The sequence below is a fragment of the Amphiura filiformis genome, chromosome 3 (assembly GCF_039555335.1).
Source record: "Amphiura filiformis chromosome 3, Afil_fr2py, whole genome shotgun sequence".
NCBI lineage: Eukaryota > Metazoa > Echinodermata > Ophiuroidea > Amphilepidida > Amphiuridae > Amphiura > Amphiura filiformis.
Genome location: NC_092630.1, coordinates 42,026,010 through 42,044,953, shown reverse-complemented (window position 1 = coordinate 42,044,953; position 18,944 = coordinate 42,026,010). Strand labels below are relative to the sequence as shown.

The 18,944-nt window shown below is 35.6% G+C and overlaps 1 protein-coding gene across 1 annotated transcript in view; it reads left to right on the top strand.

The window, feature by feature from the left end:
• LOC140148546 (uncharacterized) overlaps nt 1-18,944 on the top strand; it is a 143,648-nt gene that overhangs the window by 45,251 nt on the left and 79,453 nt on the right. Inside the window, 2 exon segments of the mRNA XM_072170539.1 lie at nt 1,571-1,748; nt 10,884-10,963. Of these exon segments, the coding sequence (XP_072026640.1) occupies nt 1,571-1,748; nt 10,884-10,963 (258 nt within the window).

Genomic DNA, 18,944 nt, shown 5'->3' with positions numbered 1-18,944 from the left:
TAGCTAGCACATTAAAATTTGTATTGTTCTAGTAGTTGTAGGAAGAAGCCAAATGTAGGGGACTTTTAATTTTAGATTAGAATGGGCCTTAGAAGCTTTATGCCACCAGTGCTATGCCGTTTTTGTATAATCAAAATATTGGTATGCTCAAGATGAAACCATATTGAGTTCAATTAATTTCCCTGTTGTTGATTTCTCACGGGTTGCATTGTTTGCTTGTCAAATTTCCTTCTAGCTTTATGAGAAGTGTTGCCTTTTTCATCTTCTCAGTTTTATACAGTACATAATTTTCCCTCCATTCCAAGCAGGAAAACTGCATTGTATTAACTGGTTGTCATAGTAACACATGACTGTCTGTATACCCATTGAGAGTTTTGATGACTATTTGTTAAAATGAGATAGAAAGAGGGCGCTATACCATGTATGAGCACTGCAGTTTATGGACTGGCAGGATCCTGTCTAGCACTACTTTCAGTGCTTTCAGGCTCTGTTGCTTTTAGTATACTATCCACAGAGGTTGCGTCTACGTGCTCGGTTGAACGCCTCACATGCATCGTGCTCAGTTGTTCGCACGATGCGCTCGCTAAGTCCGTGAGGCCTCAAACTGTGGCTAGATCTTGTCCAGTTATTTGTAACTCCTCATTACTCTGTCTCTTTTATTCACTTCTAACTTGTTGCATTCAGGTTAAAACTTGTTTTTGTTCCTTAATCTTCATGAGAATGGTTGATTATAAACGTTTACATTCTATAACCCCATATGTATTACAGACTGGGTGTAGGAACACATCCGATGAATATGTTGCTATCTAAATATAGAAAATGATCTTTAATTCATACTGTGTTGTTAATATTGAAAGACATTGGACAAATGGGGTATCAAAATGCGCATAAAGAAACCACTCTTCCTATGTTAAAATATTGTTAATACTATTAATAATTTTGAAGCTATATAGGCATATTTGTACATTTGTATAAATGATATGCTCTATATTTAGATTTGAACCAAGGTGCGCCCAACGAATGTGATAACATATACTTTAAATATAACGATGTTACTTTTTGTGAAGGCTGTACATGGCATAGCTATTATCCACTGTAGAACTAGTTCTAGTTCCTCAAGGAGGGGCGGTGCGCACGAAGTGCGCATATAGGCGCCATAGGACTGGTGGATTTTGTAATGTCAGTGAGGGGTTCATGGTCCCATATAGGCACTGAACAAGTGCTAATCCACTGTACTGAGAAGTTATCAAAGGTGTACTGTCAAGTCAGTATCTAGGAAGTGAGCCCTCTAGTGTTGAAAATGTATCAGTAGTTGTCAAACTTCTATGCTGCAAAAATTGAAGCAGGCCCTCAAGCGGCAATCTCCAGTAAGGTTCAGCAAGGTCCTCTTAAACTTGATGTACCCCCTCTATCCCTCATGCATCTCATGCCTGGATAAACCCCTGCTCAGAGTTTGAATACAACCAGGGTGTTCCACCCACTTCCTGCAGAGTATTTCAATCTTGAGTGCACATGCTGTGATAGAAAAATAAACCAAAAATACATTGTTTTCTTCTCGATTATCCTACAGGGGTCACTACAATTGGCTTCAGCTTGACCGCAAAGTTCTGGATCACGAATTCCCACGGAAGACAGGGACGTTATCGTTGTATTTTCGTGTGCAGTTCTTCATCGAAAGCATCTCGCATCTACGGGATAGCATCACTATTGAGCTGTTCTATCTGCAGGCAAAAGCAGCACTTTTCAAGGTAAGTAAGCCTGATGTGTGATTTATGCAAATAATGTAGAAAGTAGTTGGTGCATAGCTAGAACATGATTTGTATGCATCAGGTATTATCTCATTAGATGCTGGTTCAGTTGATTTCAATTGCAGGATTGAAAAAAGCACAAATCTATCATGTTTGCAAAGTATGTAGTTGACAGGGGCATAAAAGGGTGACAAATGTATTTATCCACTGCAGTGGACATCAAATTATGGGCTACTCTTTCAATATGTCACTTGATATCAATGTTAGTATAACTGTAATGCATTAAAAATTTAACTGGTCCGTTCTCTTTTAGTTTAATCGGCACGGACAAAAATCGGTTGCTCAGCATGTTTGTGGGATCATGGTGATGGAGCAGTTGTTCTTATGGTTGTGATTGACTAAATACTATAAAGTACAGCTCGCAAAGGAATGAGATTGTGGTACCCCACTGTCCACCAACCAGAAGGGCCGCTTGTCCGGCATAATTTTGTCCTCCAGTTATCACCGTATTTCAGCTCTTACTATTCATATCATTAAATCTTCACTATCTAGCATTAGTCTGTTGCTGAAGACTGACCACCACTTTCAAATCTGTGCGCTAGAAGTGAGTGTAACCTCCAAAGAGTGCAATAAACTGTAGATTATATTAAAATAATGCCAACTATTATTATAAACTGAAGATTAATATCCAATCAGTTGATATGCTCAGAGCAATTATATTAATTTGCTCAGATGAGTAGCAATATTAATAATAACGACCAAAATGATGACTGAAATATTATTATTGGAAAATCAACTTCTCATACTCAGCTCGGAGCATTTAATATATTATTTGCTTCAATTAATACCATATAAAATCTAGAAAATTTATTTAAGGATTACATCTGACTTTTGAACATATTATTATATATTATTTTTGAACATAAATGATTGATTTTGGTTAGGTAGATATTAACCTGTCGTCACAGGTTAGTTTATATTCGTCTCAGGTCTAAATAGTATAATGTGCTCCATCTAAAACTAAAAGTAGATCATTTTGTGACTTAGCAAGAATTTGTAGGAAATATTCAATAAGTACCATTTGGGGTCGCATTTTGATCTCTTTAATCTCTTGTGGTATCCAATTACAGACCACTGTGTAATTGAATTATAGAGTAGAGAAAGACAGACAAAATAAAAGTCAGAAATATAAAAATTAGGTAAAAAATTTAAGTTCATACAAATTTTGATCCAGTACATTTCAATTTGAACACTCCGTGTAACCAAACTCTGCACTGAGAAAATAATATTATCATACAACCGACTCAAAAATGCATAGCAGTTGAAATAACATTTAGCCCAAGGTTGCCAATTCACCATCCATCTTTTTCTTTGTACCATCTAAAGCTGGATAAGTGACATAAGGTGGTTAGTATTTACTTATTTCATCCTGCTCTATAAAAATGAATAGTATATCAATATTCGTAGAGATGATGCAAGACAGGTGGTATTGATTCCTTTCACTTAGCTCTTATTGTACACCTTATCATGTCCTCAAATTGCCCTTTTACTTACTTATTAATTACAATGCAAAGAAATATGATATGGGAGGTATTTTTGTGAAGGAGGATCCCTAATTACAAAATTGCAAAAAGGAAATGTGTCCTAGTAAAGCATATTTAATGCAATAATGTATAAAGTGAAACAAAAGTCACGTTCAGACAGACATAGAATTCTTGAGGATCGGGGCGCTTAAGTATTGCAAATTTTCCTAAGTCAATCCCTGAGTGTGTGTCCACACGACTTCTATGAAGCCAGGAATCCTCACGTTTTGTGATGCCTGGAATTACTATCAGAAGCTTACTGTGACCTATCTAGTATTGCGCCAAATTGAACCATATAATTAAACCAAGGTCATGGGTTAAGCTCAGCACTCAAGAATCACAAAATGTATCGTTCACATGGCAGTAGCACTCGAGCTCGGGAAATCATGAAATTCCCTAAAATTCATGGGGATAAATTTGGGGGCAAACTTAGGGATTGGAATCCCCAAGAGCATTTACACAGCAGATTTCCCCAAGTTTTTGCTCGAGAACCGTGTTACTTAAGCAAAAAACCCTCGGTGTGGACATACCTAAAGTCTACTTTTAACAGGGTCACAAAGGAGGAAGTAAGCCTTTAAAAATATTGTATGTCTATAATTTCTAATGAAGAATGAGACGGCCTAAATTTTTCACCCTAGCAGAGTGTGAGACAATGGGAGACAAATTAACCGTAATGGCGCGTATGGGCTCTTTTGCTTTAGGGTAAATTTAACATACAAATAGAGAGCTCCCTCCTTTGAAAATCACAAGAAGAATTAAGGGGCCATGCCCTTATTTCCTGGTGGGATTTTTACAGGAGAGCACTTTTAGTTTGGGCCTAAAATTCCAGTTATGTCAAGGGAATCCATTGCGCCATTAAGCGAATCTTTACGGTATGCGAGGGAGGATCAGAAATAAACGATGCAAGCCCGAGAAATTATGTTTTATAAGTTTACAAATCTCAGGCAAACTGACAAAATAAATTGTGAGAGTGCAAAAAAAATCAGGAGTTAGCAGATATGCTTCACTCTAACAGAGCATAAAGACAATGCAAGACCCAAATTATATATGCAAGGATCTGAAATAAACAATGTATGCCCAAAAAATGATGATTTAAATGACTTTATTTTTAGTGAGAGTGCAAACTTGTGAATTCTGATCATTGTACAAATGATGGCATCAGCTACTTTTACTAATCATTTTTTTTCCAGATAATTATCATTAAAACCTTGATCCTAATGCTAACAACAATCCTTTTTACTGACCAAACATTTTCCTGAGCATAGGTTTTAATTAAATAATATTAATTTTTAGCTCATCTGAATTTCCAATAGTTAGGATGCCTATTAAATGCCAACATTATAGGAAACTAGATTTCGCGGTTCTCGGGTTGGGTGGTTCTTGTGATAGAACTATCTCTAGGGGTAGTTTCTAAGTTTCTCCTATTCAAATGTTGCACCCTGGAAATAGTCATGTTCTGCTGCAATAGGCCTCTGTACGTGTGCCGTGTTGAAAATAGGCCTATGATTAGCCACACTGTAATGATTTCCGATGCTCGCACTACGCCGGTCGGTACTCCGCGCACTACGCGATAGCGTACTGCACGCACGCGATGCGCACTGCGAGCGCGCGGACAGAGAGACGGACACGCCATGATTAGTATTATGATGCTGAGAGGAAGTATGATTTTCATGTTATCAAGTGAACCCCTATCAACATGAGAAAGGATAGTCAAATTAAGAAGTGTAAAGCCGGGATTAGATCCCTTCTCCCGTTAGGTAAAGATTTTAACTGACCCATGGCAAAGCCAATCTTGCATGTAACAAACTTATTTTGGGATATCTTGACCGACCTAGTAGGATAGGAAATCAGATGAATTATCAACTATTAAATATTAACATTTTAAATTATTTATCAGGTAGATAGTCCAGATCAGGATGGCAAAATTACTGGGAAGTATTCAATATTTTGAAGGCGATCGGAAGCCATTTTTCTATCGGAATCTTCTCACGACCTAGCCAATTTGATTTGGTATCCTAGATACAGATCTGTAATGGGAAACCATGGAGATACTGATTTGTAGGAATTGTAGAGCTAATATCTCACTTGGAGTGTAATCATTTTACATACAAAACATCACAAGTGGTTGTCAAATAAATGGAATTGAATATATTATATTTGGCAAATATTACCGATGCCGTCTATGGGACATTTGAAGAGACTTTGGGCAGGCCGATCACATTTTAGTTGAATTTTTCACAACCGGGTGCAATGAAAACTAGGCTTTTTAATGGGAAGATATTTCTTTTTGTAATAAGGGATTAATTAAGAGAGCAAAATCCGCAATAAGAATTGAAAACATTGCTGACATGATCATTTTATAATTACAAACCATGTAACTTCAGAAATAATGTGAGACAGGTTGATTGTCAGCTTTCTGTCAAACAAAAAGTGTTCAATTAAATTTCCCAAATTCCCATGCCGCAATTTAGTACCAAATCGCTGTAATCTCAGACATGTGGAAGACGATGATATGATTATTAAAGTCAACATCATTGCCACTCTCATCATCTTCCTCATCAATTCTGATCTTAAAATTTTCCCACAAAATCCTCACACATTCATTAGTGAAAGCAAGCTGCAACAACATCCAGGTACCATGCTTAATTTTCACAGGCACAAGCCTGATTAACATGAAACTAGTTACGAAAATATTCAGGTTTTCCCTATGCACACTGTGGTTGAATTTGCTTTATCCACATCTGAGGAGAGAGAATGTCAAATTTGTTCAGGGACCAGTCTGTAAATAGTGACTATTCTGATGTTTGTAGGCCCAATAAATGCTGGTAATATAATGCCATTTTGCTCTTGTTTAATGAAGTACTTTAGAGTGTAGCAGGGGGTGAATTTGTTATGAATATTGTTACAAGGGTCAAATGGAGCAGCCAAGGAAAAATAATTTCATAATATCACCCAATATTTAATATTTCAGCTTGGTTAAATTTATACATTTGTTAAAATTCAATTATTAATACTTGACATTTCAAAGTTTGATGTTGGGTAGACAGTAGCTATGAATTCAGACTATGGGCTATTCTAGTTGAAATCCATACACCCCAGATGGAAGACATGACTTTAATCTTCAACACATGGAGTGTGAATTTCTAATGGGGTTAACGGATGACTCCATTTGAAATCTACACCCCCTGTGTGGAAGATTAAGGTCATATTTTCCATAGGGGGGGGGGGCATAGATGTCAACTGGAATAGCCCAAGATATTGACTCTGTATAGCCGGAGAAGTAATTTAATCATTACTTCGTGCACCAGAATAGTTGTTTGGAGGCGATTTTTAAGCTTATTGACGCATTTCATACATGAAACCCGCCACTCTTTCTTGTATATCTAGCCCTGAAGGAGTCTTAGTATAGAATTTATATGTCTGTGTAAAATCATAAGGGTAATAGTATATTTGAGTAGTATAAGGCTAAGGAAATGAACATTAATGATTAATATTTACTTCTAAAGTGAAACTAAGTCTGAAATGAAACATTCTTATGAATCTGGAATGTAATAACAAACAATATTTTATTATAGCAAGTAAAAGCACTTTTGTCGAAAACAGTGGCTAAAACTAAGTAAACTGAAAGATATAGATTACGAAGTAGCACAATTTCCTCTCACATCCCTTGGAATACATCAGGAAGTCTTAACCAATTGAAGAAAAAGATCCCTATTGGATCTTTTGAGGTTCTTTAAACTACTTGAGTTTTCATTCAATGGTTTAATAATTCCCCATCTTCATCAGCAAACCTAGCGCTTCATGTTTGCAATTTCAGGGCATCGGGATTTCAGGAACTGAGCCAGTCCTACATGTACAGTCTTTCTAATCCAATTGAACAATTCTTGAAAGGCTGTTCCCCTCCCTCCCAACAATAATTTTAAGATAAGACTCAGAGTTGAATGTTCCTTGTTCATTCACCTGGATGAGATGTCAGTTATGTATCACTATCATCCCTCATCATCCCTGCTTGGAGGCAGACCATCATCAGTCAAATCTTAGAGCTATCTTAAGCATTTGTTGTCTCAGGTTTTCTCCTAATGCAGTATTATATTTCATAATTGCGAGATCCAATTTTTCAGCCACTTAGACTGTGTGTTAGTCCTTTTTGAAGGTTTGGTAAAATTGTGTTTTTTACACAGGAATAATTTAAACCTAAGATTAAAATTATTAAATGAGTGATTGAATAACAAATTAATCTGTTTAAAAGCAGAGTAAAGTGTCAATTCCATATATAAAGTACTTAAGGAAAAAATTATAGCAACTGGATGCACAAGCTGTAAGTGATATTAGCAATTGTTTCAAAATGAAATAAAAGTGAAGTAAAAGTGTGATTGAACATTTCAGTGCATTAAGGGATCTAAAATGAGCGTTTATTGCGTTTCGACAGTATTTTTTGTGGGACATGAGAACACCTCAGACCTATCGAATTGCATTCTGAATACTGAAGCATGTCTTTCTGATATCAAATAATTTTCATTTTTGAAAATCACAATATAATACAAATTTTATGACAAATTATAAAAATTTGATATTTTTCAAATTTTGATATATAACAGTCCTCGAAGTAAATTATATAAATCTAATGTTATATTCTTAAAGTGTATGTAGCAGGGAGGAAAAGCCGACGGTCAATTGAAAATTTTGACCTTTCATATTGAAGATATGGATTTTTTCCCAAAAGACCTAATTTTTTTGGTGTTTTGGGAAAAAAATCCATATCTTCAATATGAAAGGTCAAAATTTCCAATTCACCATCGGCTTTTCATCCCACCTACATACACTTATGGTATAAATCATCAGATTTCTAAAGTTTACTTCAAATACTGTTAAATATCAAAAATATCAATTTTTAATGATTTGCCATAAAATGTGTATTATTTGATATCAGAATGACATTCTTCGTATTCAGAATGCAATTCGATATGTCTGATGTGCTCTGATGTCCCAAAATAAATACTGTCCAAACGTTCATACCCCAGCCCTTAAAGAAATGTGCAAAATTTTAAAAGTATAATTTGAGACTGAGTTAAAGTAACTGATAAGAAATGAAAGTTGAAATGTTTCCAAATATCAGACATTGATTGAATATTCCTCGAGCATTTTAGGATTATAGATTCATCTTGCACACCTGGTGTGGAATGCCAGTGATGCTTCCTTCTCATATTTGCAGAAGTGTTGGGGTTTGTTGTCAATTTTCATAATTCATGTGGAAATATGAAGCCAATAATCAGCACGAAGACATCATGTCCAACTGTGTTGGGCGACCAACTGCGAGAGATATTTAGCTGACATATGCCCGACCCACCCATGTCTTGCTTGTTTCGATTTTAGACTTTCATTGGAAAGGTGTTTTTTTCAAACCTGTTACAACACTTGTGTAAGATACTTGTTTTCTTAGAAATAAGATTTCTTTAATTTACTGTGTGTAATTCAAGAGGATGGGGAATTATACCAATTCTGTGTAAACTGTAGAGAAATTAATAGAAAGGTTCCTGATTGAAGGATAAAGGAAGGAAGAAAAAAGAATTTTTATTTCTGGGAAGTTATCAATTTTGGTACCAATGTAAGAAACGGTAGCTAACTAAATATCAATGCCTTTGTACAAAACAAATTGCAAGTTTTCTAAAATGGATTTAAACTAAGTGATTAAATTCTTGGTTTAGAATTAAGTATACCCTTCAATACTTGTTAAGAGTTAATGCCCTCACCATTGACACTTGTTGAACTTGATTGCCACCAGCAACCTATGTGGGACAAGAAAATACTATGAATCGACCGAGTCCATAGTGGATTTACCATTGTCTCATTGCCAATAAAGTCTTTGTGGGGTATATAATGTGACTGAGTGAGTTTGCCTAAGGGAAACAGAACACCCGAAATGAAATGGGTACAAAAACGCAGCCAATGTCACGTCTTCAATTATACCATGGTTGAGACTATTGCCATAATACATGATGTGTACATTTCCGGGCGTGGATGCATTCATGTAATATTCATGGTGAGCCACGCTTGACTTGTGTTAATTAGACGGGTGCCTGATTTCAGGTACATTTTGTCACATTTAAGAGACAGGTTGTTAACGTTGAGTCTTGAAATTAGGAAAAGAATTTTATGACAGCGATTTGGGAAAGGCTCTTGTGTGTATCGTGAAATTAGCATGTGAATAAAACATGAAAATAAGCCATTAATTTTTACGTGAGATGAAATGTAGCAAAGATTGTGACAGTTTTCTTGGTGCACTAACTTAATTAAAAATGGGGGAAAGTAATGTATTGACTTGATCCAGCAGGCTGCAAATATTAGAGGTAGATGAAACTTCTTATGCTGCCATTATTACTACTGGGGAAAGGTTAGCGGGTAATGCGGTTTAGTTTAGATCTCTGATCACGATACCTTTGGATAGTGTGGGTAGCGTGCATGGCACTCAAGCCCAAACTAGTTGTAGGGTATCAATATCGGAGATGGAGCTAGTGCTAAGTATAACTCTTAAATGTGAACTAAAATTTAAGCTTGGGACAAAGTTTACACACTGAAATGTATTTTGTCACCTGTGTACACATCACTGTAACATTTGAATGAACCCTATTTCCCTACTTTCCCCAATGTTCCTGAACTCCATAACACAACATACAGGTTAAAGGGTGTCACTGCAGTAGCCATTTTTGAGTAATGGATTTTTTATAAGGCACATTGAATTTTCCAATGTTTTCATTTGTTTTATTTAAATTATTGTCACCCTTTGTTGTGTGTTATTTTCCCTTTATTGAGATCTACACACTGATATATTTGCATGAAGGAATAGGTTAAAATAGGTTAACCCTAACCTGACTGAAACTCACTATGAAAACCACTGCGCATGCATGCATTCCATGTGATGCCATGATGCAATCAGCCTAAGTCATATATACCCACCGAATCACTGGCCAGGCCAGCGAAACCCCCATGGCAGCAAGTCGATGATCTTCTGCGTGGCATGCGAGGGGTCTGAGGTTCGAATCCCGGGGGTGCCAAGTGACCTTTTTCTTCATCTTCTCTCCTTTTTCATTTCTTCTTTCCCTTCCAATAGCAAAATAACCATGGGTTGTGTTTAGGGTTAAAGTGAGACATTGTTGTAATGTGAAATGCTATCATATGATGCATTAGTATAGGTTACTTTATTCTGACCATTCTTTGTGTTTACCAACTAATACATGGTGTATATCATGATGAAAGGGCCTGGCTGGTGTTTGGTTTCCTTCTGACAGTCTGTTACAGAATTAGTCTCAAGGAATTAGATAGTAGAACTAAAGGTCTAATGTTGACCTATTTTGTGTGGTGTAGGCTAACTCCCATTTCAAATGACTCACATCAGATACAATTACCCTATCTATCACTCATAGGCTGAGAATTTAATTTGAGCCTAATATAATTGATACCAACCAATCAACTACTGACTAACATCATGGTGTCATTTTGTATCAATAATTGTATCACTAATTAAAGGGTTTGTGTCTCTTCTTCATTTCTATAGGGTGATATTGAAGTGGACAGTGAGACAGCATTTGAATTAGCAGCGTATGTTTTACAAGCAACTGATGGGGATCATACAAGGTAAGATATCAGGGTGAATCTAAGCACATATTCTTCCAGGATCTGTGATCTAACTTCTAAGTCAATTCACCCATTGCACGGTTCCGCCATATGCAAGGAGAGCCTCGATCTGGCAGCATGCATGAATGGGAATTGAATCAGTCATATAACATTGCGTAAAGATACGTAATACTTCTTTTCATGTCTATTGCCAGTTTGAGGCTCTACCTGCATATGGCGGAACCATGCAATAGGCGCATAGTTTTATATCAGGAGCTGATTTCACAGAGAGAGTTTCACAATGAGTTGAAACCATACAGAAATCAAAGAAGTTAGATTGGGAGAGTGTAGTCTCAGTATAGCCCCATTTGTAATACTATGGGAAATCCACATATTGTATTGTCACATTGGGGACTAAATGGTGTACCTGAAATGGAACAATAATTTGAATATGCATTGCAAAGGTTTGTGCATGAAGTGCTTTGCGCGTGTAATCGTCGCAAAGAAAAATTACATGCATAAACAAATTTAGGGTAAAATATAAAGTTTGCCATACACATTGTGAACTAATCCAGAGGTACACTATTTTGTCCTCCATGGGTGACACAAACAAACTCTCCTAGTCTATAAACGTCTTTGGTATAAATTCACTAAGGTGATATAACTTGATGCCAAAGGTGTTGATGACGTTAAGGAACTGGATGTAGGCACTTAAAATGTTACAACTTCCAGATAAGGTCCAGATAGAATGTTACATTTCAATGTAAAAAGGCACAATGAGCCATTTGAAGGCTCAACTTGACATTATCCTCATTGGTCAACTTACATTGTATATACAGTAAAAAAAGTTTTGATTGGGTTATGAATCCCAACCTTTCTCTGCGACTAAATCCTAACTTCCTGTGAAACACAGCACCCCTCCCAAGTTTTTAAATCTTAAAAATCCTGACCTGATTTCGCAAAACCTTTCCAGCAGACCAGAAGTGGCTAGACCATCGTAAGTCCTCAAATCTTACGCAAAGTTACAATGAGTATGGAGACTTCCTGCGCATGACCCATAGTAGAGGAAAGTTGAATGCCGCAGCAGAAAGGTTTTGAAGCATATAATTGTGTAGACTAACATTTATTTGAGGGTAGATTGTAGGAAATTGCTGTATTTTACAGATAAGGCAATATGGGAAGTTGGGAGAACTAATTTATTGTGTGTAAACTTTGATCACTGTTTTTTATCATGTTGTGAAAGGTGATTGTGACATAGAAAGATGTAGGATACCACATAATTTTCTATCATGCTCTGAACAGCATCCGGTTTTAAGTATGAAGTTACTATGTAGGCCTATGTTGGAGTTGGAATGCCCCCATTTTTCATTACACATGATAAGGGGTTCAATTCCCATCAAACTGCAGTTATTCAACATCACATTGCACTGACAAAAAATTAACACATGAACCGACTCAGCCTGCAGATGGATAAAGATTAAGGTTTTGAAGTACAAAGTTAAGCACTGTATGAATCGAGGGGTCTTTGGATGCTAAATGTATTATATCGCAGCCAAGTTGAAAATAAAACCTTGTGATACACAAATTATTTGAGGGTGCTAAAACCGTGCTATAATGAAATTTATGTGTCGTAAAAATCTGGTTTCAATTAATCACATCGCAATTGAGATGTGCAGTATAAATGTGATTAGGGCACCATGAATGTTCATCATCCTTGAACTATCCATGGTAAGCTCTTACATCGTGGATATGTCATGAAATTATTTGCTTTCCTTCAGTCCTCAAATCGTAGGTCATGAAATCATTCTTTTTTGTGGCCCTCTTGAAATCAGTGTTTTGCACTAAACCAATATTGCATGCACATAAGTCCCACCAGCTGTTAATGAGCAAACTTCAAAACCTAAACCTATGTCGAGAGTTAAGTGCAAGAAGGCCCTTTCTGGAATAGCTGCCCTATATACATTTGGACAATTACTGCATTCTATATTGTATTCATCTTAACATATGACACCTGGCAGCTATTGCAGGTAGGGCATTCTGGTCCTTAAAAGCCTTGATATGAACGTAACAATACAGACAACTCAATCAAACAATACATGATTATGTCACTTAAAATATGAATTCATCAACAGCTGTGACAAAGAGAGATTGTTAGAACCACACCAATAAGTTTTAAAAGTTGAAAGACCTTTAATCTGTAGGATTATGATTATCCTGCCTTTATTAATTTTGATGCTGGGTGTTAGAATTATTGGATTTATTAATCTCCAAAGGATGATTTAAGGAAGCCCCATCATGCACTGCAAACGATGTTATCACTAGAGTTTCAACTGCCACTTTACTTTTCAAATCCCATTGAATTCTGTGCAAAAGATGTTGTTTAAGAATTGTGCGTGTGTCATTATTACTTGGTGGATTTCAGAACAAAAGTGATGTATGCATAAAGGATAATTCACACCTTCTATAGGTAACATAAAATGTGAAATCGACTAGCATTTTGAATGCGTTTTTATTGTAAATATATTAGTCCAAATTCAAATTTAACCATGCCCGTCAATGCAATGTGCAAGCAGTGGTGTCATGTTCACTGACACAGCTGTGCTAACCGCAAGTCAACACAGTGGCGTGGTGGGAAGTGCTTAAATCATCCTCTGATTAATCTCTGAATCATTTGAATTTTTGTATTTCTTAATTTTAGATCTGTTCCCACAATATGAGAGGAAAGTGGTAAATTATTTTCGAGGTATGGCCAGCATTTTGTGAGGACAGGTCTAGTATTATTTGCTGTTGAACAAAATACATGTAGGCCTAGTGGCCTTAAATTTAAAGTTGAAAAGAAACTCTTTTCACTTTCAATTAGGCCTACATCAAACTATTACATACTTTGTTTTTTATATTAAGCTTATTATAATCTGTCGTATTGATCAGCTCTATAACCCACACAGAATGAAACAAAATATCACTACTTTCATATCGTTTTAAGGAAATAAAAGAAAGCAAGTAAAAGTGAAGTCTGAATATTTTGATTGTAAGTGACCCAGAACATAATAATTACTTCCATCGATTATGAACGCAAACTTTTGACCAGTTGTTTTATATCACTAAACCATTTTGTGGAACAATAGGGAAATACGGTCACTTTCTGAAATACAACGCCCAAATGCAGGGCAAAATAACAACAGTGTGTGACATTGAGACTGTTTCCATAGATTATGTGATCAGAATACAAGGAACCAGTCAGATTTGATTAATACCACCAACTGAATGAAACCCTAGAATTGTATGTACCTTTAAACAAGAACTGTATGTACCTTTAAACAAGAATTGTATGTATGTACCTTCAAACAAGAATTGTATGTATGTACCTTTAAACAAGAATTGTATATATGTACCTTTAAGGAGGCACACAGGATCACTAATTATCCATTATTATTCACCTCATAACTCGAAAACTATTTATGTAAAGTATATAAAAGTATACATTTTTGAGCGGAAATGAGCTCATAAATCCATTTAAAATGTCAGTTTTGGGTCAAAAAGTACAATTTTTGAGAAAATCCCAAAAAATGGCTTTTTTTGACCAAAAATTTTTGGTCCGCCATAAAAAAATTATTTGAAAATCAAAAACTGTAAAACATGAATTTTATTAATTTAGACAAATAAATCTAGAAAGTGTTTTTTTATTTTTTCGAAATTTTGCTTAGTTTTTAAAATATATGCAAAAATCAGTAAAAACGTGTGACCCGCGTTCAAATTTTTGAATCATGGGTGATAAAAAAAGTTTTAGGCCCTAATTTAAAAAAATGAAAAACACTATCTAGATTTTGGCCATATCTAAACGTTTGACTTAAAAACTTACCTCAGTGATGCTTCATTTAGACGCTATGGCGGACCAAAAATGGTTAAAAGTGGTCAAAAGTGAACTTGCCGAAAATCGCGATTTAGAAAAATACAGCCGATTTTAGGTCCATTTTTGAAGATTATTCCATAAATATATAATCCGGTGACTTGTGACGTTTGGTCAAGTTAGAAAATGAGAAGGGGCGTCCAACTGCAGCAGATTGGCATTTTTTTGGTGATTTAGAAGGTTAAATATACAATATGACAAAATTATCCGTGCACATTCGGCAGATGTTTATCCACATGGTGCAGCCATTTTATTTACTGCAGTCTTGTTTCCATGGTGCAGCAGAGCTTCCGGCAAGGTCGCGATGTCAGCGTCGGCGTTTGAGGAGCGACAGGGCGCGGACAGACAGACAGGTTACGCGAATACGTGGCACAGTGCATGGTCGTGTTGCCGAAAACGAAACCAAGATTATTTTTGCACAATTTTGTCCTGTTCCGTATAAAAAAAAGATCATGCTCTGTATTAAAATTTGCGGACATCAGAACATTAAAATTAGCATAGAATAACTGACAAGCAATTATTTTAGCAGATAATCAGGAAGTTTTATGAAATGAAGAATAAATTGAGACATAATCATGATAATTGCGATTTCTGTTTTGTACTAATTTTCATAATTTTGTTTTAAAAATGCAATGTTTTTGGTGATTTTCTTTCTTTTTTTTTTTTTTTTTTGGTGTTGACAAATTACTACTCGTTGCTTTTTCTTTTTAGTTGGTGCTTGAGAGGCACCACAGCGGCCCGTCGCGCCAAAGATAAAGCTAAAGCTAGGCCTACACCACAGGAATCCCAAGTAAAATTTTAAAAGATTCTGATGTGTCGCATTACTCAATATTCCGTTTTTGTTATTGTAATTGTTTGTTACGGAATATCAAAGTTGTAAAATATTTTGTACCGCATAAAAAGTGAATAAAATACAAAAAAAAAAAAAAGTGTGTCTGTTGTTGTTTTCAATCAAATAAGCGTGTAAAAAGTGGGGTAAAAGTTGTAATATGTCTTGAATAAACTTCTTGTAAAACGGACAAAAAGTAGGCCTATATATATATGTTAAACGGGCAAAACACGGAGAGGTCACAAGAAAACTGAAAAACACGGAAATTTACATAGCCTAACAAAACCGAATTTCAAAAGTAGAAAAGCGAACACTTATGGCTTTAAATTAGATTGTGGTTTATGCAGTAGGCCTACCGTAGGCCTATATAGGCATCATGCTATAAAGAGCGTTTTAAAACACTGCATGAAAACATTCACGCAAAAGCATGCAGAAAACGTGAAAGTTGAAAGCCAGACAAACATTGCAAATAAAAAGGCATGCGGCCAAAACATCCGCAAAAAAGTGTTGTAAAACCAAAAGGTCAGTTATCACAATCATGGCATGGTAGACCTAATAGGCATACTAATGGAAATGTAGTTAAAATGGGTTATGAAAAAAGCACGAATTTGCGTTTTCGATTATATTTCTCGTTTGAAATTATTATTTAGCATTAAAACATTCATGAAAATGCTTTCATAAGCGCATGCTTCGCTATGCCGATTTCAAATATCGACATTTTGACATAGAGTTAGGCCTAGCCCTATGCCTAGATGGTCAACATGATGTAGGCCTATTGAAATGTCAACTTTTTTGACATTGCGTTAATGGTCAATCAGGAGTAGAGAGCGTTTGAAAACGAATCTTAAATCCGTGTTTTAATAACACTTTGAAACATTATTCGGGTCCTTTTGGTATCTAATATAGGCCTACCGGTAGTAGGCCCTAACTGCTTGCCTATTTTTTATGGTCTTCAAAATGAAGACGATACTGAAACTACCGCAGAGGCTCCCGAACCAAGGCTGGGACTGCATAAAATATAAGCTAATATAATAGGCCTATTATTGTCCAACTACACCAACTTGGTAAATCAAATACTAACAATGAAATGAATGAATGAATGAATGAATGAATGAATGAATGAATGAAACTTGAAAAACAAATTAAACAAAAACAAACAAAAAATTCACTATATGTTCATATAAAAAAATTGGCCACTCCAGCGCCTCAATCAGTAATCACCTCGCCCATCCAGTTTACCACCGTCCACCACGTGCGTGTCTTTGCTAGCTATGCGCGCAGATGCAGCGTTACGAGAACGCTGATCTATTGCGGGGAAAACAATGATTTATTTGCTTTTGCATTTTGACTAATTTTTAATAAAAAGGGTCTTTAAAATAGCTTTTCTTATGGTTCAAATTTTAAGATTTCTTTAAAATCTATTAATGACAACATAAAATACGGTTTGAAGATGACATTAGTGATGAAAACTAAATTTTGGCCATGTAACACTTCAGTGATCCTGTGTGCATCCTTAAACAAGAATTGTATGTATGTACCGGGGTACCTTTAAACAAGACTTGTATGTACCTTTAAACAAGAATTGCACTTACTTTTAAAAATTGTGAGTGAAATTGTAATTAAAGTTGCATGCATATACATGAAGAATCATTTTATCAAGGTTTTACTTTACATGCAGTGATTTATCTGCATTATGTGTTCCATCGGTGCAATACATGCTCGCTTTGGTTTATTTGTTGCATTTTTTCTTCTTTCGGATATGTTAGAAACAAAAATTATATTCTGAGTTCAAAAAGCAAGAAAGGCCTTTCTTCTATTGTTGCATTATCTTTTTGTTTTCTTTTATTGAATGCATACAGGTATACACACACATGCACAGTTGAATACAGAAAATTATTTATTATTTTGATAAGATAAAAGTATGAATAACTTAGTAATTGGCAGAAAATATTTCAAATTTATGACTTGCCTTATTGAGTGGTATACAAATTGACCTGAGAAACTACCCATTAAAATGAATTCCACTTTGTATCAACTCTCATTTTCTCTTGTTATTAGGAGAGAGTCAAATACTCTGGAATCTATTGTTAGATATTTCTTTTGTCCAGGGTAGCATTTTCATATTCAATTCTGCTTTTAGCTTTCTGCTTTTAGCATCTTAATAAAAGTATGATGAAGCAAGATGTAACTCGTTTCGTAACAGTGACACAAAATAGCAAGTTGCATTATTTTGGAGTGTGCTTGTTACTAATTCGCCAGCGAAGTGGTTGCGTAACTCCCTGGTAACTGGATCACGCACCTTTTGGAATTGGTAGTAGTGGACTAGTGTATGCCATAGACTTTGTGTTGCGATAATTTTGATCGTGGTGCAGAACTCAAAAGCGTGATCCAGTTGACATGGTGATAATAGGGTAACACGTCGCTGGCAAATTTCCAAAATATGGGAGCTTCCAGATAATCAGGAGATGAAAGCTTCAGTACATTAATGTTGCTTATATTCATATAGATCTAAGGCCCTTTACAATTACTTCTTAGTTTCCTGTTTCCCGCCCGCGTCCAAAGTAGAGAATTGCAAAATATTTAATTATTTTATTTTCATTTTGGATTTTCTCTTTTAAAATAACTTTTCATTACTTCCATTTGCTACTTTCTGACTTTGATCAGATCAACTATAATGATGAATAAACAAATAACATAACTGTACCATTACTAATGTATAAAATCAAACATAGTTGTAAAATAATTAAATGCATATTCCTAGTCAAAACGGGTTGATGTAGGTTGCGACCGCTTGTTTTAAAATAAAGAAAATAATAGATAATTAATAATTAATAATTAAAAGTCACCTCATCCCTTGTTTTCAACCATGAAACAGGAAACTAACAATCAAAAATCCAGAGGGGTGAGTGGCTTCAGTATCACATTATAAAGAAACAAGAAATGTCTTTAAAAAAGAAGTTCATGTTTCATAATTTTACATTGACAAGTACTCAGAATGCTAGTAAAGAAATAACATGACATTCCCAAAGATATGTGGTGACCATGGCAGCTGGTGCTGCTGCCTTCCTTGTAAATAATGGACCTGTTCTTGACCAGCATTTCATTCAGCAAGATGTAAATCAGGAATTGACCAAGACATTATAAGCTCCCTATCATGTCCCCAAGTTCACACTCAACATTCACAATCCAACCTGTATTATCTTACCACTCTATGTCAGTGTCAATGCCAGGAAAACAGGTGTGTTATGTTGTCCTGATTATAATAT